At 40.6% G+C, this 20,578-nt stretch overlaps 1 protein-coding gene and 1 long non-coding RNA gene across 2 annotated transcripts in view; both read left to right on the top strand.

Annotated features, from left to right (window-relative positions):
- The first annotated feature begins 804 nt into the window (after window positions 1-804).
- On the top strand, window positions 805-3,444 carry LOC110366761. The gene is made up of 2 exons (XR_002426960.2): window positions 805-1,181; window positions 2,988-3,444. It is a non-coding gene; the product is annotated as an uncharacterized LOC110366761 (long non-coding RNA).
- A 6,590-nt stretch (window positions 3,445-10,034) lies between these two features.
- The window catches only part of arhgap23a (Rho GTPase activating protein 23a), a 91,997-nt gene continuing 81,453 nt past the window's right edge, over window positions 10,035-20,578 (top strand). Inside the window, exon 1 of the mRNA XM_021309744.2 lies at window positions 10,035-10,497. Coding sequence (XP_021165419.2) covers window positions 10,489-10,497 — 9 coding nt within the window. The 5' untranslated portion in view covers window positions 10,035-10,488. The remainder of the gene's footprint in view (window positions 10,498-20,578) is intronic.

Raw genomic sequence — 20,578 nt, 5'->3', positions numbered from 1 at the left:
AATACAGTGTTAAGAAGTGCTGTAGAAGTGTTCCTAGCATGTTAGGAACACTGCTAGTAACAGGAATATTGAGACCTTTGTTACGCTAATAGATGCCAATAACCTAATGCAGCCCCAAATAGGGCACAGTGTCCTTTTTTTGGGCCGGTCCCAAGCCCGGATAAATGCAGAGGGTTCTGTCAGGAAGGGCATCCAAAAAGAATACGTTTCATACACTTGTAAAAATGTTGAGAATTGTCAAAAGCCTCTCAGGTATTTCAATCATTATCATAAAGCGGCATGTTGTGTTTACTCAGTTTATCTTTGCCTCATACTAACATTTGTTGAATGATCCTGTAAGGTTTTGGTGTGACAAAGCAAGTAGAGAAGAAATCAGTCAGGGACAAATAAGAAGAAAAAAGGATTTAGTCATATTTCAACTGATATCAATCCAATATTCAATTATCAAAAAAGGTAATTGCTTATTAGGGTATAGAAAAACCCTTTGGAGATAGGTTTTGTTTCTTAAAAAAAAACAAAAAAACATTACGTGAAAATGTATTTTTTTTTCTTTGTGCGTGTTATTACTCTTGTATGCAGGATTTTAATCACAACGATTTTTTTTTCTGAATTTAAGCATTTTTTTTAAATATGTTCTGTAACCAAACTATTTTTGTTTATGTGTTACCAATGAACGCTTAAGCTTTTGTGCAGATCCTGAATATTTTTATGTAGCAATACAAAACCTCGACACTAGATGGCGGTATTTATTTATTTAGAACTGCAATCACTCAGTCGGATGGATCTCCCTTGTTTTCACAGTAGCATTTCTTTTTTCTCCCGAGTTTCAACAAAACGTCGTTTTCTTCAGGTGAGTGGTTTTATTGGCTTTACACGAGCCACTTAAGCCACAGGCCATCGCTTCTCTTTGTCTCGGGAGTGGGCGGGGTCTTTTCCCCGAGTTCAACCGGAGTGTTCCGATCTTCTCCGATCCCCTGCTCAGGCGTTGCAGCTGCGTGTTCTCCTCGCATCTTCACTCTCCATCACCCGCAGCGCTTCCACCATGGTGGACATACTGCTGTTGATGTTTTTCGCCGTCATGGGCCTCGTCTTCCTCTCATACATCATCTACATGCTGTGATGAGACAGTCGGAGGCGGAGTTTGGTTCCTCCTGTGTGCCCGCTTACCGTCACACACATGGGTAAGTCGCTGCTTATTGCCTGTTAAAAAATGTGTATGCATGGTGGAGAAGGCCTAGACTCCTTAAATGCTTTGTAAGACTTATTTCTATCGTTTATTATTATTATTATTATTATTATTATTTTTTTTTTTTTTTTTTAGAAAATTGGTTATCCAACAACAACAAAATAAAACAAACATTTAAACAATGTCTCCAAATGCTGAATGGCTTTCCAAAATGTCTCCTTGGGAAAAAAAAGGGATCATGAATTAATTATTTTTAACATTTTTTTTCAGTTGTATTAATCTTGAATCTAAAATGAGCAAACCTTCCTAATTTAATTTTATTGACCCAAGCAAACAGCGACGAGGGCAGTTCTAGGACCTGACCTCTAGGGGGCACATGATTACCCCTCATCCACACGTAGCAATTAACTCTTGCTAAATCACTGATTTTAATGAGTAGTTGCTTCTCTAATTAGGTGTGTATTATTATTAATATTGTTGTTATTGTTAAATTATTTAGTTTTAAAGTAATCTTTTTTTTTTTCTTTTAACCAATGTTTATCTTCTAAATGGAAATAATAGGCTATCTACGTTTCTGTGATGGGAAGGAGGCCCTTCCCACCTAAAGATTACAAGCACATCACCAAAGATACATTGTCAATGCCAGATAAAAGATGCAAAGAAGCTATTATACGAAGGGTTTGATGGCTGTAGGAATCTATGGTAGAGTTTTTTCCCTATACGTTTTTGACAATAACAAATAAAACAATAACAAATAAAATAATAAGAAATAAAACTGCTTTCAGTTTGTGTGGTTGGGGTTAAAGTAAATGCAGAGCAAAGTGGGTGGAAACACCTGTATGGTACTTAGAAACACAAATCAGTCGGGCTATCAAAGTGTACACGCGATATTAATTTTCTGAATAATAATAAAGTATCTGGTTGAAATATCCCACTAACAGGACCTGCAAATTCTAGCTATCCAGCTTTAATTGTTCATCACGTTGTGTGTGTGAAACACATTATTAATTATTAACATAAGAAGTCAGGTTTGAACAACAGATGCTCAAATATTATGACAGCTGCCATCAGAAGACGGGACCACACTGCAAAAACGGAACTAAAAATAAGTAAAATGTTCTTAAAATGAGTGTATTTGTCCTGGATTTGAGCAGGTAAATAAGATGATTTGCCAATGGAATAAAATTTTTACCCTTCAAATAGGAACAACTCATCTCCATCATCTTATTTCAAGTGCAGGATGTCTAATTATCTTATTTTAGGGGTTGAAATACTCATTCCATTGGCAGATAATCTTATTTACCTGCTCAAATCAAGGACAAATACACTAACTTTAAGAATATTTTACTTATTCTTAGATCCATTTTTGCAGTGCAAGGGAAGTTTTGACATGAGATGGGAAGGATTTCATATACTGATGAGAGCCTGGAAGGCCAATGAAATGTTAAAAGCTTTAATTGTTGTCTTTAAGATGCCTGGGCATGTATCAGGTAAGTGGCTGTCTGGGTATTTAAAAAAAAAACTCTGTACCCAGAGATTTTAAATTTAATTTCATAATTGTAGGTCGGAACATAGGTTGATAAATCAAGAGCAATGCATTTTGGTTCAGCTCTTTCTTCACCACAAAAGACAAATTTATTATTTATTTTTTTGTTGTTTGTTTTTGTTTGTTTTTCTTCTCTGGATTCTGATCAGAAAACCCAGTGTAGCAGAACTTGTGTAATATTTTAATCACCCCAACAAACCTAGAGGCTTTGTTTTGTTTTTTCACATCAACCTAAAACTTATTCATCTTTTTCAGACCGAAGAACCTCATGCAGGTCATGATGTTTCCCCTCCCACCTCTCCGATCGGACATGGGGAACCCGGAGGAAGACGACTGGACAGCACCTTTCTTCTTTTCTCATTATTTTCCTCCATCTGTGGCTTCGCCTCATTTTCTCCAACTTCCTTGCAGCCCTTATTTACTTACCTAAAACTAGTGTTACCTGTGCAAGCATCCTGTAAATCCATCAGTTTGAACACAGAGTGTTTTTGTTGCCAATACGTTTTCCTTCCCGTTCCCTCATCAATACTAGCGACAGATCACTCATGATGCTGCATCAAAAATAGATTATTTCCTGCAGAAAATTACCTATTTGGAGATGGATTATTTGTTTGTATCAATGTTATTCCACTGATGTTGTGTTTACAGATTCACTGATAATCAGCCAAAATATGTTTCACATGATCTTAATTAAATATGATTTTAAGTGCAACAAATTGCCTCTTCATCAATCATGCTGGAAAGCTATGAATTCATCCATGCCTAATATTCTGTGATCTACCTACAGGTTTTATTTTTTTCTAACAGCCAGAGCTTTATGACAGAGTTTTGTGAGGGGACATTTCAATGTCAATTGGTTTCCTCCAGGTGGTTCTGTTTTACTATGGTCTTAAAATCATATAAACCTACACAACATTTAACCCCAAGAGAAGAAGGTTAGAGAAGAGCGACGACATTGTAGTTACTTGTTTTTCTCTTGTTAGCTGATTTTTATAAAACATTCTTTGGTTGAATAAGGGTGTTTTTTTTTTGTTGTTGTTGAGGAGGAATAACACATTTGAGCTCCATCTAAAATAGCTTATTTTAAATAGCTAAGTAATTTTAGGTGAAAATAGTGTTTGATTCCAGACTTTGAGAACTAAATATATGCAGGAACATCTTACTCAATTAGAATATCACCCAAAACGTACAATTTATTTCAGTAACAGAATTGTCAGTGCAAAAAGGGAACCAAAATTAAATAAATTTTTCTTGAAATTAGTGCATTTTATTGTGCATAATATTATTTGCCTCTGGAATAAGATTTTTGCCCTTAAAGTAGGAACAATTCATCTCCATCATTTTTCAAGTGCAGAATATCTAATTATCTTATTTTAGGGGTAGAACTACTAATCCCATTGGCAAATAGTCCTATTTACCTGCTCAAATCAATGAAAAATAGACTAATTTCTAGAAAATTTTACTTACTTTCAGTTCTGTTTTTCCAGTGCAAAGTCACATTTTTGTTCCCATTTATTTAATCTCGACAATATATTTTTAAGTGTTCATTTCGGTTATTTTTTTATTTTTATTAATATGGCTCACAGCTATTGAAAAGCTATGACCGTTTATCAGAAAATTACAATATTGCATAAGATAAGACCAATAAAAAATAAATAAATACAGAAATGTTATGTTGTGGCCTACACAGCTACTGACCTGACAACCTGCACAAGGACAGTAAGCTGCAGAATGTCATTGCTTAAAGACAGGCTAGTTGCATACAGAGCACTGTGTGAAAGCGTATTGATGTAAAGTTTGGTGGAAGGAAAAAAAAAAAGCTTGGTAGAAACAAGGGAACATGATGGAAGGACAACCATCATCTTGAATGGATTGTGAAGCAAAGCCCATTCAAGGGGTTTGGGGGGTGGAGTGTTGACTGTGGCCCAGGAGAGAAATAAATGGCGTCTCATTTATAAGACATGCACACCAACACACACTCTTGCTTTATAGATTACAGCTGCACCTGAACATTTGCCCACCACGTTCCAACTAGCGTTGTGCCATCGACACGCCCGGACTCATCCACTGTAGTGTATGGATGTATTTCAATCTGCATGTTGACAAGTTGCATTTCAGCTGAATTAAATCATTAAAAGCCTAAAATTAAAATGACTTCCATGTCCTGAAATGGTAAGAACTGAATAAGTCCAGTTACACTACAGTTCTGGACAATTCATCTAGTTGTTTTTTTTTTTTCAGTCCACAGGACTATGAGGTTAATTAAAGGTGTGATCCAACACATGGACGCTTTGGATGTCAATTCCTTGAATAAATAATTTTTTTAGCAAGCTACATGCTATCTAACATCCAGCACACCTAAGAAATGCAGCATTGTATCACAAAATGTTGTGATCCCTTCACTGCAATTAAGGGAAGTCATTCTTTTTAGTAAAACCATTAGAAGTGCCTGACAACATACATTTGTTTATAACTGTTAATGTGCCCTAAGCCGCTGCCAACTCATCACAGTTATTTTTGTTTTATTTAAATTTATGTTTTTTTGCATCGTTCCCCACCATATGAGCAATACCATAAATACCCAACAGGGGGCGACCTTGATGCTTTAAAGTTTAGCTCCTATGCCTGGACATGTTCGCCATTGTTTAGAAACAATAATTTGGCAAAGATGGCTTTATTTGGTCAGGTGTGCATAAGTTTTTTCTTGTTTTTATTTTTAATTTAGATTCTGTATCAGAGTGTGTTTAAAAAAATATTGGAAAGAAAAATTTTGTGGCATCTTGGGACATCTGCCATAGACCAAATAATAAAGAAAGGAATAGGAATAATAATAATAACTACATTCTACCTAGTGGCCTCCAAAATGTATGTTTTATATAATACTAAATTTAGACCAAAAAAAATCACAAATTATAAATTGAGGCAAAATGAAGTAAAGCATAATCTAAAATAAAACTTTTCTGAACTGATGTAACAAAAGTTACAGCCAGAAAACGAGTTGTTGTTTTATCGGCTGATTTCCAGCCTATTCACAGTAGCCTTCAGACATTTTTATTTGTTCTGCACTGTAGAAGTTATGAAATAACAGTGAACGTACGCCTGCCACTCTCATTAACAACTAACCAATGTCACGCTTTTGTCTGTAGATGCAGGTTATTTCCTCTTTAGCAGTAGAAAAGTAGCCTTTTGTGCTTGTTTGCTTTACTTGAAATTCTCAGAGAAGAAAAACAATGCTCGTACGGCCAATTGTCGCTCTAGAAATGCATTACTGAAAGAAATGATTTCCCTTTCATGCGTCCAAATGTGTTTGTTGACAAGTGTGGTAAAGTAGGAAGGAAGTCTGAGAATAGTCTTATTAAACCTTCTGTTTTTTTCTTCTTCTTCTTCTTCTTCTTCTTCTTCTCCTTTTGTGATTTAAAGCAAGTAGTAAAAAAAAATTGTTAGTGAGATGTAAAGTTTTCTGGGTGAACCTGTTGAATTTCCCTCTCTGTTTTTTCTCTGTATGCTAGGGTTGCTAAGGGTTGCAGTGATTGGCTTCACAAACCAAAAGCAACATAAAAACATCTCCTTTAAATCTGAGCAGGACATTTTAAAAGCATATCTCCAAAAATGTTCAATTATTCATTTATTTTCACCCACAACATTCTACCTCTGATTTCTCTTTTCTACCCACATGTGGGGAGAAAAGACCGCAATGGTAAATGATCCAATTTTCTTTGCTGATAGCATTATCTACGTCTCTGCCCATGACAATACATCTACTGTTCTAGCGTAGAGCAAACACACACATATCCAGTCCTCCCACTTTAAACTGAACATTCAACCCAGTTGGATCAAATTATGCTGCAGAAAGCTGACTGTACATTGGGGCGGGGAGGAGGGGGTGTAGATTTTGGGGTAAAAAGGGACTGAGCCTGGATTGTAAGAAACAGAAAGGTCTTTGGTTGGTTGCATCAGATTATGTCACAGCCATGTTTTCTCCATTAAATCACAGCAAACCAGGTGCTCTTTTGTTTTTCTGCCGCAGAGGCCTTCGGTTTTCTTGTGCAGCCATACTTTGGCCAGATTCTGTGACAAATGGCATTGTTTATGCGCTATCATTACTTAAAAAGGGAAGAAGAAAAAAAATCCCCACGAGTGCGGTCTGGCTATTTTATTGCCGCTGGCAACATTCCTCACGTGTCTGAGCACATTTAGTTGTCTCCAGTATTTTGATTCATTTTCTAGGTTGTTGGGAAAATGTGCAAAAACAACCATCAGTCAACTGAATAACCTAATTCCGATGTCCAATGATATGTTTGCAGGAAAACAATGAAGACAAATGATGTGGTGTGTTTTGAATACATCAACATTGTTTTTATTTCTGCAGCATTTTTCACTCGTATAGCTGAAAATAAATAACCGAGTCCTTGTGGGAAAAGAAAGTGTTCTCATCCTTGGAGTACTTGAAGGCATAGATTGCAATCTGAAAATGCTTCCTAGAGAGAACTGACTGTATTCGGGTCACTTTAACTGATGAAAAACCTGAACTGCAAACCCAAAATGTGTGACAGTTTGCTTTGTTTCTGTATCAGTTGTACTTATTAAACTTTTAAACAGCTGAGGTTTATACATATCTAGCCAATTTAGCAATAAAGACGCAGAGTCTTATATTTTTTCTTGTTTTTTGTTTTTTAAGGGACAAAGAGGAGACGTAAAAGTGGAACAACAAACCACGCTTCTTTTGTGTGAAGGGAAGAAAGGAAGGGAAGGAGGCCTAACATTGATCCCTGTGGAACGGTGAGAAGAGTAGAGGAAGATAAAGGGTCCTTCAGGCTAATCCAGTGAGTTTGCTTAGCTAAGCATGATCTAAACCAATGTATTGCTGCTCCTGTGATCAAACGCATCGGTTAAACCCACAAGCACAAAAAAGCACAATCACTTGATCCTCTCTCTGGCTAAAATATCTCGTTAAAAAACCTTTAATTGTGCCAATCTTTTGCTATCTAAACCTTTTAAACCAGATTGGAAAACCTCTCAAATATTTTGCCAATCTAAAGTTGCAATTAACTAAAGGCACACTGTGTTTTCAAGAATTTTAGACATGAAAGGGCATTTTAGAAATTAGGTTAGCTAATCTAAAGCAAAAACTGATGAGGTAAAGCTGTTGTTGTTGTTTTTTTAATCTAGAGCTAAATGAAAGCATGCTTAAGTTAATATTTTCAGAACAGACTGCTGGTAATGACAAGAAGATTAGGCCCTGTCACGGATAAGTCCAGGAGGAAAGGAACATTTAACTTAAAATAATCCACAATGTTCTGCAGCGAGGACAGCGTTGCAAGCCCTAATTTGACCAAAGACAACAGAACAAGGTCCAGAAACAAGGATCAGAAAGCTGCTATGACCATCCCTAGCTAATGCAGTCTGGTCGATGAAGAAGTGAACTGCTTAGACTGATTGGTATGGTTATTTGGTTATCTACTGGATTACTTGATAAACCCGCCTGCGTCCTGGTCAGTGCTTTAATGTTGGAGGTAGAGCTGCACAATTAATTGCATTTGCAATATAGTCGCAATTTTAAAAAAAACGCAATTTCCAAATCGCAGAGGTCTGCAATTTTTGGCTATGTAACAATTACGTCCTTTAGGTGTCAGTAATATGTTTAAAGTTGGTTTGCCTCCACATGGAAGGGAAGAGAGTTGCAGCAGTGAGATAATCTAATTTTATTACTTGTTTTAGAGTTTATATAATCATACTGGGTGTTTTTTTTGTTTTTTTACCAGAAACTTTCAGGAATCTCACCATAGCATTAAGTACTGGCCTATCAGTTTAATACATAGACTTGCTTGTTGGTTGCAGCTTAATGTTCAACAAGGATCGATGTCCAAATCAATTAAAAGCTGTTGAGTAGCTCTTGAATAATATTCTGATTAATAAAAACATTAAAAGTTCTTGTTTTAAATAGTCCTTGTTCACAAACATCTTTATCTACAGGCCATTTTTGTTACTTGCGGTTAATGCAGAAAAAAGTCAAAATCAAATCGCAATTTTGGTTGAAATATATCGTAAGCAGAACACAATAATTTCTGCTCCGAGTTGAGACGCAGCGGCTCTTTTAAGCACCTAATCTGCACAGCGATGAAACACATTGATTTGTTGTTTGTATGTGTTTAAAAAGACATGATAAATTAAGCTGAAATAAAAAATAATCGCATCAAATCGCAGTATTAAGATAAAAAAAATCGCAATTAGACTATTTTCCAAAATCGTTCAGCCCTAATTGGAGGAATGGTTCTGGTGCCGTTTATGAAGTCAGGGGTCGCCACACCAACACCGGGGACAGACGAACGTCTTCCTCGGCTCTTGTTGGCTCGTTGGATCTCTTCAGGTTGAAACAGATCCACGGCATGGACTTTCAGCCAAGTAGAAGAGGGGGGGGAGATCACAGCAAAGTTTTAACCCTCGAAAGCAATACATTAAGAAAAAAAAAAAAATTGGGTGTGGTTGAAAAGTTTTTGACTTCATGGCAACTTTGCCCTCCCAGCTCCTGCAACTCCCTGCCAACCCCTCCCTGGTATGCTGAGTTGTTGTTTTTTTGGCGGCGTGGAAATCAAGTGCGATGATGCAATACCTCCAAAAGGGGAGCAGGCAGGGGGAGGGAGGATAGAGAAAGTGCAAATAAAGACAAAGTCGCCAATGAAAGACTACAAACCGAGGGAGGGGTTGCCTTTTGAGCGCAGCGATGGCCTTTAGCCGTGTGTGGCGGGAGTCTCCCATGTGTGGAGTGAGAGGGAAACAGCAGAGGATGTCTTTTTCCTGTCCGACCAGGAATGCCCGGGCCTCAAGGTCTCTCCTCCAAAAAATCATCATGTCATCCCAATTTTAGTTTTTTTATTTTTTATTTTTTCCTTGACCAGCTTTATTCTGACACATCCAGATTCGTGTCAGCGAAGGAGAAACGTTCCTTCCTGGAAAAAACAAAAAACAAATCTGGCCCCGCCAAAGATCGAACTACACGTCCCGACATGCACCCCCACACAATGGGAGGCGGGCGCCGCCATCCCCCGCCAGCCAATGGCGTTGCGCGGCCATCTGCGGTTGGTGGGTTGCACAGCAGCTGTTGTCAATGGCAACAGAGGTTTTGCTGAGAAGCATGAGCTGGACAGCTGGTAGAGGGTCCCCCGGTCCCCTGCCAAGGCATCACATGGTCCCCTGGCAGCCAATCTCAGGCCTCCGCCCTCCTCTCTGCCTGGCTCCTTCGCTCCCATTTGCTCGGGGCCTGGCTCCCTTTCAGCTGCAGCAGGAGGGGGAGGGGAGATGGAAAGAGAGGAGGGAAGTGGCGACAGAGCAGGAGGGGAGGGGAGGCGATGGGCAAAGCTCATAGAGGGAAGGAGTGAAAGAGCTTTGAGGAGGGAAAAGCGGGAGTCTCTCCGCTTGCATGGTTGTCCAGGAGAGAGGTCCCCCCGTTCCCCCTGCAGCTGCCAGTCCAGAGCAGCGGCGGACAGGCGAGGAGGCAGAGGAGAGGACAGGAGATGGATGTTTAGGTGGAGGTGGCACGCTGTCACGCTCGGAGAACACAAGGAGACACAGAGTCATGCCTCTGCGGAGAGGTGCAGCGGCGGCTGCTGTCTGCCAGGCTGCCTCGCCTGTTTGAAGACAGCAAGACTGGATTCCTGTTGGGATTACCGCGCAGGGACACCGAGACGAAAGAAGACAAGCAGCCGGAGATCCTGAGACATGTCCGGGAGCAGGAGGAGGGAGGAGGCTCACTGAAATCATGGACCAGGTGAGGATGGAGAGAACGAAGGGCGGGAGGGGAGTGAAGGGGGGGAAAAGTGAACGGGGGACGGCCACCTTCCTCTGTGCAGCTGCACCTTGTAGTAGTGTGACATGCATCGTCCTCCTGTTCTCCCATCCTGCCAGGCTGTTTTATCTCAGGGCTGGCAGAGGTGATGCCGCCGGGCCTCTGGAGAGATGACACGGCTCGCAGCATCACCGGCTCGTGCCCTCCACGCTCAGCGGAGGGGAGGTGAAATAAAAGCGGGGTGTGGCTGTCACCCTCAGCCACAGTCGGTCCGGAGACGCGATTAGACGTTCATTCACAAAAACCTCATCGCCCTCCTTTGCACGGCAGCGTCGCCCCGCAGCTGCCTGCTGTTTACTCTCAGGAGTGTGACAGCCAGGATGCATTCACTTAAACTTGCTTCCTTTTCCCCTTTAGGCCGTGTTTGGGTGTGTTTCTTGATAGTTGTTGTTCAGGTCTGGTGTGAAAAGCACCTGCCGGCGGCTGAGTTTACACACGTTTTGGACCGAGATGACCTCATCTCCCCCCCCTCCTTCACACACCCCTTTTGTCTCATCTGACGCTTCACCTCCTCTCCTCCCCTCAGGTTGGAAGTAGTGCGAGAGCATCAGGTTTGCGACGAAGGCGTAAACAGAACCGGGGGGTGAGCGGGTGACGTAAACTCGTCCCAAACATTTGATTTTGATGAATTATGCATGTGCTCTCCGTTATGTCCCGCCTGATTAGATCCGAGTAAGCCTCTCAGTATGCCGATGATGTAATCCCATTGACTGAGCGTGTTTAAATGAGGACAAGTGTCATTTAAAATAAATTGTGTTTTATGCTCTCTGCTGTGCCTCGATAAAGTATCCGCGCTCCTTGAACTGTTTCCGGAAACTTCTGTGTGCGTAATTTTGAGAGGGAAAGGGAAAGGACTCAATTGTTTTTAAAATATTCCACAAACACGAAAAGTGTCGTGTGCATTTGTACCCTAAATAACATCAAAAAGTTACCGCTTATTCAGCTTTTTGGTCTACATTCAAAACACTGTGGAGGAAAAAACGATAACCTGGAGACGCAGCCCCCCCACACACAGTGACACACGGTGGTGGCAGCATCATGATGTGGGGACAGGGCAGCTGGTCAGAGAGGATGGGAATATGGATGGAGCTAAATAAAGTTCGCCTTCCAGTGGGACAAGGACCTTAAACGTCCAGCTAGAGCTACGATGGACAGGTTTAAATCAAATTATATGTAAGAGTTACAAAGGTCCAGTCCAAGTCCAGACCCAGATCCAGCGCCGAACCTGCGGCAAGGCTTGAAATTTTCTGATCACAGATACTTTCTTCCTCTGTGACAGAGCCTTTCACACACACAAAAAAGAATGGATAAATGTCCTTCTCTTGATGTGAAGATATAGATTTGTTTTATTCTTAACCTAAATTGCCCTAATGAGAATCTCTGTGTGCTTGAAGGTGTTGTCGCCTTAGGTCCAACTCAGAATCAGTTCAATGGATGGAGTCGATAATAATATCCCAGTGTAACTCACAGGAAAAAGGAACCGTTTTTATTTCTGCTCTGCGCTGCAAAATGCTGACATGGCGCAGCCTTGGTGCAGTGCCTCGTCCGGGTCGGTGTCATTTTAACGGATGGAGCTCGTCGTCCTGCTATGATATGGTCGTAGCGCTTCCTGCTCGTCACGTGGCGATGCATTACTGTCATCTGTGCGCAGCGACTGCGAGGGTTTATCTCTTTTTGTGTGTTTCCTGCTTCAGAGCCCATTACAGCGCAGTGTCTGAGAAACTTTCAAGGACCGGCTGTCAGACGAGAAGCCCAAACATGCACTAACATTGCTGCCCGAGTGTAAACACAGGCGCGGGGTGTTTACTACATCCACGGAAAGTTTAAAACCGACTGTCATGCAGCACCTGAGCTCCTCTGCTCTGGCCTTACAGATGTGCACTCCCAGTGAGAAACGGCTGGCCGTGAAGTTTAGGATCCCACTAATGGCTGCAAAAGACAGATCTCAATGAGAACTAGGTAAATCAAATAAAAAAACTAAAAACTTTGCTGATCGCATTTTTTTTTTTTTGCCCAAATAGTTGCAAAGATTAAACAGTACTCATGCCGTGCCTTGCAGAAGTCTTTATTAACTCTTAAACATATTCAGTTTGCCACTTTACGACTACCAACTTCAATGGACCAAATAGTAGCACACAGGATGCATTATTTCCCACAAATACCAAACACCAGAAGTGCTTTGTGCAAATATGTTTGTCTTCTCTGAGTGGAAGCATTTCCCCTGTAGTTATTGCTTTAGGGGTAGAGCACTACCAAGTAGACAAATATCTCAAGCTCAGCCATCATGTATAGATCTGGGAACATCAGTTTACCATTCTTGCCGATATTGTGAATATGATTTTGGTTTGAGCTTTAACTGGACCATTCTAACATATGAATATGCTTTGATCTAAGCCACTTTTTGTAGCTCTGGCCGGATGTTACGGGTTGTTTTCCTGCTAGAAGGTGAACCTCTACCTCAGCTTAAAGACTTTTAATTCAATTCAATTAAATCTTTTTTATTTACATAGTGCCAGTTCATGATACATGTCATCTCAAGGCACTTTACAAAGTCAAAATGCAATCAAATCATCCAGACAGATTCCTCTCTAAGGAAACTCAGCAGGTTGCATCAAGTCTCTCCAAGCAGCATTCACTCTTCCTGAAAGAGCGTAGAGCCACAGTGGACAGTCGTCTGCATTGTTGATGACTTTGCAGCAATCCCTCATACTGAGCATGCATGAAGTGACAGTGGAGAGGAAAACTTCCCTTTAACAGGGAGGAAAACTTCCAGCAGGACCAGAACCAGGCTCGGTGTGAACCCTCATCTGCTTAGAGAAGACAGAGCAGAGACACAGAAACCACAGAAGCACACATTGATCCAGGAATCCTTTCTATGTTATATGGTGATAGCAGATGATCTGCCTCCCCTGGATGATGTCCATCCATTCTACGGTCTCAAACCGGTTTTCCTCCAGGACTGGACTGCATATAGCTCCATCCACCTTCCCACCACCTCTGGCCAGCTTTGTTTTCCTTGCAGAAAAGAAAAGCATCTCCACAGCATGATGCCGTCAACACCGTGTTACACCATGGGAGTGCTGTGTTCAGGGTGATGTGTAGCATTAGTTTTTCCTTACATTCAGATTTGGTTCTCCTGACCAGACTCTATTTTTCCACATTAGATGTGTCCCAACGATGGTTTCTGGATAACTGCAATCAGGACTTATTGTCCAGCAGCGCCCCTCTTACATAAAGAACACATTTGAAACATCGCCTTTTGACACATTCTCCCACCTGAGCTGTGGATCTCAGCAGCTCCTAGAGACTTACCATTTGGCTGCTTTCTGACCGTTGTGTCTTCTTCGATTTGCAGTTATGCCAGAATATTGTTTTAAAACCTAACCGTGCTTTAGACTTGTACAAAACTTTTCATCGCTAGTGTTCTGTAACAAACCTCAGAGGCCTTTCTCAGAACAGCTGGGCTGATGCTTCCGGTGCTGCAAGACTTCTTCGTTATACATGATTGGTTTTCTGTAAAATTCCTCTCCAGTTTGGGTCCTGATTTTACGATCTTACAGCTTCGCAACAGTTTTCACAGCGGAGGCTTTTCCTGGGAACGATTCGAACGTCAATCCGGGGGTCATTAGCGCTCAGTGATCAATAGTCATTAAGGGGAAATCAGGATGTGGCGACTCTGAGTGTTCGGACATGGCGCTGGATGACCGCATCCATCGGAAAGAAGCAAACAGCGTTCTCTGCTTTTAAGCCCTTGCGGTTGTAGCAGCTGGGAAACGTACACGTTCCATATTTTGTTTCTTCAGAAACCTGTTTCTGCTGAAAGTGTGCCACAGCAGCAGAGGGAAATCTTTTATATGAGCTGCTTGAAAGGGAAGACCGGCAACTTTTCTTTGTGTTTGTGCCGCCGTCTGGACAAAAAACTCCCTGGAGGGGCGGTTCTGACTTGAATACATGTGTATCTTTGAGTATCCCCCGTGCGCGGAAGGTCCCTACGACTTTCGCCCAGACTTCTCTCGCAATTTGTTTTGTCTTTTTTTTCCCATAGATGTAAGTGAAATGGAATGCAGTCAGAATTGGCTCGGAGGGAGAAGGCCATGCAGGGAGATATTTTACGGGAGTGAAACTATGTGCGTGTGTGCTGGAGAAGAAAGGGTCTTACTGGGTTACAAACGAGACAGTGAGAGGGAAATGTGAAAGGCAGCAAGTGTGTGAGAGGGAGGGATAAATGGAGGGAACGAGTGTGCAACAGGTGGCCTAATCTGACGCCCCGCCCATGGCACCCCCAGGCTTACCGTCCCCTCAGCGTAGGAATTTCTTCCTTCGTTGTGCAGAGCAGGAGACAAAGTGGGAGACTGAAGGGGTTTTGCTTTTACATCTCAAATGAAACTAAAAGCAACTTTGTTTGACTCAAAAAGAGAAGAACAAGAAACCCATTAGAAGCCACAACAGCGTTACAATGTCGGATCATTACAAATTGTTTTTGTGTGGAGAGGAAACCACTCAGAGGTCTCAGTGGACACATGTGGGACTTTGCGTCTGACCCAGGGCACCATTAAAACGTCTCCATAAGGGATGAAGCGTGCAGGCTGCTCCGCCGTGGAGGAAAAGCATCGTTCAACAATAACACAAAGGGATGAGGGGGGGCGTAGCTACGACATGTGTGGTACTTTCAGAGCGTGATTGGAAAATCAGGCTATTTATCAGCTTCTGATTTCAACTACACAACGTAGCAATTGATATATCTATTAAAAACGTTTCTAACGTTGCACACTTTATTGAGGCTCGAGGCTTCAGGCGAAATGGAAAAATTATATTGGAATCAAAAATTTGTTCCCACTAACATATTTATTGATCAATTAGTAAAGAGGGGGAAAAAAAACGCAAACAAACACGAACTAACACTACTTCAGGAGAAACTCAGACATGAACCAAGGGGGAAAGTTTGGAGAGTGATCAACTTACTTAACAAAAGTTCTTTCGATGCAAACTTAAAATTTAAGTGCTAAGCCTGTGGCATAACTTGACTTAACTTTTAAAGAAAGGTGTTAGGGGGCAAACAAGATGAGAATGAACTAATAGGACGGAAATCAAGCTGTTGTGTCCCCTCCCTCTGGGAACCAAATTTGCACTTCATTAGATGTGGTTTCTACAGCCGCCTTTTATTCTATCGATTAAAGAATATCTCAACACACAGCTTTTGTGCAGCCTTGAAGGTCTCCCTCAAGGGGTTTGCTTTCTTGTCTCTTCTACATAAACATCGGCCGTTTGGTAATCTATGTGATTAGTGTTGCTCAGACTGAAATGTATGGGCAATGAGTCAGATGTCTGCAGGTGTTGATGCAACAAAATATGTCTTTTAAGTCTACAGGACTGTCTCAGAAAATTAGAATATTGTGATAAAGTTCTTTATTTTCTGTAATGCAATTAAAAAAACATGAAATGTCATACATTCTAGATTCATTACAAATCAACTGAAATATCGCAAGCCTTTTATTGTTTTAATATCGCTGATTATGGCGTACAGCTTTTGCACAGATTACTGCATCAATGGGGCGTGGCATGGAGGCAATCAGCCTGTGGAATTGCTGAGGTGTTATGGATGCCCAGGATGCTTCAATAGCGGCCTTTAGCTCATTTGCATTGTTGGCTCTGGTGTCTTTCAGCTTCTTCTTCACAATACCCCACAAATTCTCTATGGGGTTCAGGTCAGGGGAATTGGCAGGCCAATCAAGGACAGTAATGCCAGGGTCAGTACACCAGTTACTGTGAGAATCTTATGTCGTCTCTTAACCACTACCATACTTGTGATTTAGTTTACTGAACCAAGCTGAGTGTTTTTCAAGGCTCAGGAAACCCTGCAGTGTTTCGAGTTAATTAGACGATTCAAGTGATTAGTTGAATAGCCTACTAGTATACTTTTTCACGATATTCTAATATTTTGAGATAGGATATTTGGGTTTCTTAAGCTGTAAGCCATAATCAGCGATATTAAAACAATAAAAGGCTTGCGATATTTCAGTTGATTTGTAATGAATCCAGAATGTATGACATTTCATGTTGTTTAATTGCATTACAGAAAATAAAGAACTTTATCACAATATTCTAATTTTCTGAGACAGTCCTGTATAGTTCTGCGTGTTTACCGTGAGGCATACTATGCTTGTGAAAGCAGAGCCTCTACTGGGTTGCAGCGGAGATACAGATGCAGGTGGCTGCAAGTACGCAGTGAGCAGGGGGTGGGTCCCAAAAGAGAAACAAGGTCACCCAGCCCCTGGAGGTCAACATCTTCCACCCGGATCAGGACAACTGCTCAGAAGACTTAACCTCGGCACTGACAGGCAGAAGGCGGAGATGGCGGAGGAGAAGGAGGGAGTGAGGGGTCCTGTTCTTCCTTAGGGTCAAAGTTCAGTCCATTTTGTTGAAGCACCACCTCTGAGTAGCAGTTATGAGCATGTCAGGGAAATGCAGGAGGAGGACGACAGAAGGATGAGCTTTATGGGGTTAATCTTATTAGGATGGGGCCTTTTCATGAGAAGCCAGTGACCCAAACAACTTCTTTTTTTTTTTTATCTGGTGGTGCCGTTCTAACCCATTTGAGTCTGGAAGCAGCAGAAATCGACATCCAGGTGCCGCGTGCCACAGATGGGGAGCTGATGCCTGGGGTTTCATTCATTTGATCATTAGAGCGGCTTTAGACATGCCTTTCTGCATGCCAGTACTGAGCTCTGCTTCATGTGGCTCAATGGACAGCCTTGTTTTAGCGTAACACTGACCCAGCTTGTACATCAAATGACGCGGGGATGCACAGACGTGCTCTTTTGCTTCCAAATAAACAAGATTGTGGTGGATTTCAAAACCTCTGGCTGATCAGGATCACTGGAAAAGGTCATAAATAGTGTGGCTGCTTGAAGGTTTGATTATTTATAGGTTTTGCATAGTGCAGCATTATGTTTCTGAAACATTTTTCTGTATCGTTGTTCACTTGATAATTCTTGTAAAGCCCGTCGTTTTGAGCTAAATATACGAAGAAGAAAAAAAAACACACACACCAAATGTCCTCATTTTAACATCTGTGTCTTGCTTGCTGTCCCTTCCACGAACTGAGCCCTCTTGTGGCATCCTGATGCAACTGCGGATCTGTTTTTATTTTTCCAAGAGGGTTGAGGATTATTTGTTTACAGAAATCTGTGCCGCAGTGGAGCAGATGGTCATCCTTTTAGCCCAATTCATCCTTTATTAATAATAAGTTGTTTTCTTATAGCGCTGGTAACCCTGTAGGCTGGGCATGTTTATTAATAAATTCACAAAGAATCTATAATACCCTCAATTACAGAAAGAAAAACATGACAATTTTATTTTTTTTAATCTATTAAATACATTCATTTACAGATTTATGAGCTTCATATTTTATTTTATTCTGTTATTGCTGTGAGAAACTATTACTAGTGTATTAAAGAAGTAACTCTTGAAGGCTATGATTTTTTTCTGACAGTTATATGACTGACAGTTATATGTACAATTTATTTTCTCCGCTGCAGAAAATTCTGATCATTTCTGTAAGAAAATGTCAAACCAGCAGCTCCTGGCCTTCAAAAAAAACAAAAAAACTCCCTGCTCTAAAGCCATGTCTAGACGAATTTAACTCTGAGCTTAAAGAGCGTAGAAATGCTCAGATTAGGGTATGATCTCCTCAGGGGAACAAGATTATTGAGTTAACTTCATGAGTATACTGTGAGAGGTGTGGCTCAAAGCATATGTTGGACCACAAATGTTCATTAGGCCATAGATAAGACGTTGCATTGTTCAAGTCCTAAAAGGTTTTACTTGTTCTGAAAGGATGCACGATTGAAAAATATAGTTTATGTGCTCAGTTGCAGCATAAATTATATTTACAGCTAACATACATCCATCATGGAAGGATTTCACATTAAGTCTTGTGAAAACTAGTTCAGGGGGGGGTTTCAAATGCCTTTCAACACATGGATGGATGGATGAATGAATGAATTATTATTAAAAATAATAATAATTAAATTATTCCAAAAATAACGGTCTAATATCCTGCCAGATGCTTGTTGCTGATGGCTATAAAATATGTATGGTGCAACCTGCTGACGGGCAAGCCAGAAAATATTAGCAGGGTGTATATATTAAATCCAGTGGGCAGGTAATCTTGTGGATTACAAAAGAAATGCAAGAGATTAAAACATTTCTAGTTTCAAACGATCATTTCAGGCATCACTGTGAGAGAAAAATGTTTCTATCTATCTATCTATCTACATTGCAAAAATGGATCTAAGAATAAGTAAAATATTCTTAAAGTTAGTGTATTTGTTCTTGATTTGAGCAGATAAATAAGATTATCTGCCAATGGAATGAGTATTTCAACCCCTAAAATAAGATAATTAGACATCCTGCACTTGAAATAAGATGATGGAGATGAGTTGTTCCTATTTTAAGGGCAAAAATCTTATTCCATTGGCAAATCATCTTATTTACCTGCTCAAATCAAGGACAAATGCATTCATTTTAAGAACATCTTACTTATTTTTAGTTCCGTTTTTGCAGTCTATCTATCTATCTATCTATCTATCTATCTATCTATCTATCTATCTATCTATCTATCTATCTATCTATCTATCTATCTATCTATCTATCTATCTATCTATCTATCTATCTATCTATCTATCTATCTATCTATCTATCTATCTATCTATCTATCTATCTATCTATCTATCTATCTCCCAAAACTATAGCTTCTCATAATGCTGAGAATTTAATACAAATTAATCAAAGCATGATTAAATCAGTCCAAATAATTGTCCTGAAAGTGTGTCCAAGTGGAATAAAACATAATAATAATCTGTGTTTCTTTGTCTCATAACAACAAATATCTTATTTTAAATGGTGTAATTTTAGAAGGTTCCTGACTCACCACTGACCAGCAGAGAGGTCTGATGAAAAAATATGTTTTATTCCTATCAAACAAACAGTTTCCCAAAAGTGCTTTGAGGAGAAATCTCATCCATAGAAATCGTTTCCACTGCCCCCCCCATCCCGCCCCGTGAGGAAGCAGAGCTGTGAAAGGTAAAGAGGCTGCCATGTGAAGTTGCGGCCAGCAGGAAGGAAACCCGCTGAGCTGCTACTGGAAGCTCCAGACTCTGTTTATATTATCACTCTCCATCTCTTCAGGGAGATTTAGGGGAATAGATAAGGAGGAGCTGGGCCCCGCCTGTTGGGGTGTCCTTTAAGGAATGTGGGCCAGGCATTTATAGTAACTACAGACATTTATAGCAACGGTGGAAATCCCAGGTAGTGATTCACTTGCTACTGTTCTCCGTGTTTGTCTGGAGTTTTTTTTTTTTTTTTATGAGGGCATTCATCGTTCGGAACAGTCTGGAGACTTGGCAGGACTGAATCAGCGGTCATTGTGCAATAAGTGACACCTGAACGTCTATTACTGTCTCCTGATTTTTCCTTCTCTTTGTTCTTCTATCTTAATCTCTCCCACATGGACTTTCTAATCAGTTCTCTCCATATTGAGGCATCTTTCTGTGCCAGAAAGGTTCAGGAGTTCATGTTTTGGGACGAGATATGGTGCTGTAAACAAGTCTTTGTACCAATTTTTCTGTGTTTACTTTTTTGTCCTACCCAAGCATCATCAAAGAACTCAATAGTACCACAGAATACAGTTTTTCAAATGATGATTTCATTTATCAAGCAAAGTAATTTATCCAGACCGACCTTGTTCAATGTGAAGAAGCAATTTCTCACTAAAAAAACAGTTCCCTTTGGTTAGTAGGTTGTCAAAATCAGGCATTTTCTAAACCTTAAGTTGTAAAACAGCCGTAGCTCTGTCAGACTGGATGGAGAGTGTCTGTGAACATATCTTGTCTTTCCACAAATTCTCAATTGGATCTGGCAAATTATGATGCTGTGGTTGCGTGTTTGGGGTCGTTGTTTTAGGGCTCTGTCGGTGTGTAATTTTAGCTTGACCAGACAACCA

This window comes from Fundulus heteroclitus, chromosome 16, assembly GCF_011125445.2.
Source record: "Fundulus heteroclitus isolate FHET01 chromosome 16, MU-UCD_Fhet_4.1, whole genome shotgun sequence".
NCBI classification, from domain to species: Eukaryota; Metazoa; Chordata; class Actinopteri; order Cyprinodontiformes; family Fundulidae; genus Fundulus; species Fundulus heteroclitus.
Note: the sequence above shows the minus strand (reverse complement) of the source record. Positions and strands in the feature narration are given on the sequence as shown.